This window comes from Corvus brachyrhynchos, unplaced genomic scaffold (genome assembly GCF_000691975.1).
Source record: "Corvus brachyrhynchos isolate BGI_N302 unplaced genomic scaffold, ASM69197v1 scaffold15, whole genome shotgun sequence".
Taxonomy (NCBI): domain Eukaryota; kingdom Metazoa; phylum Chordata; class Aves; order Passeriformes; family Corvidae; genus Corvus; species Corvus brachyrhynchos.
In genome coordinates, this window is record NW_008238349.1 from 162,896 (window position 1) to 163,296 (window position 401).

General features: G+C 74.6%; 1 protein-coding gene across 1 annotated transcript in view; it reads left to right on the forward strand.

Annotated features, from left to right (window-relative positions):
* The window catches only part of LOC103616336 (septin-5), a 9,236-nt gene that overhangs the window by 1,387 nt on the left and 7,448 nt on the right, over window positions 1-401 (forward strand). The window contains exon 2 of the mRNA XM_017735274.1: window positions 28-77. Coding sequence (XP_017590763.1) covers window positions 28-77 — 50 coding nt within the window. The remainder of the gene's footprint in view (window positions 1-27; window positions 78-401) is intronic.

Here is a 401-nt window from a genome sequence, read left to right on the forward strand (position 1 = left end):
GGGGGCTGCTGTGCCTGTCTCCCCCAGTCCCCGCTCCGGGACGGGCAGAGCCAGGCGAAGGAGGTGTCGGGGTCCTGGTCAGTCCCTGGGCCGGGTCCCCCGCCCTGGCGGCCTCCTGGCACTGCAGGGACGGGGGGCCCTTGTGCCATCGCCCGTGCTGGCCCCCTGTGAACGGGCAGCAGGCGGGGGGCACGGGCACCAGGGGACCCCTGCCCACCATCTGCCTCCCCCTGGCTGCGGCCCAGCTCAGGTCACCCTCCCCACTGCTCTTCACCTCTTCTTGGTGTCTCTGCCTCCTCTCGGCCCCCTCCCTGTCCTCCTGGCAGGCCATGGGGCGCGGGGGGGTCCTGGCTGCCCCAGAAGACCCCGAGGAGCGGCGGGGTGCCCAGGGGGAAGGCGCC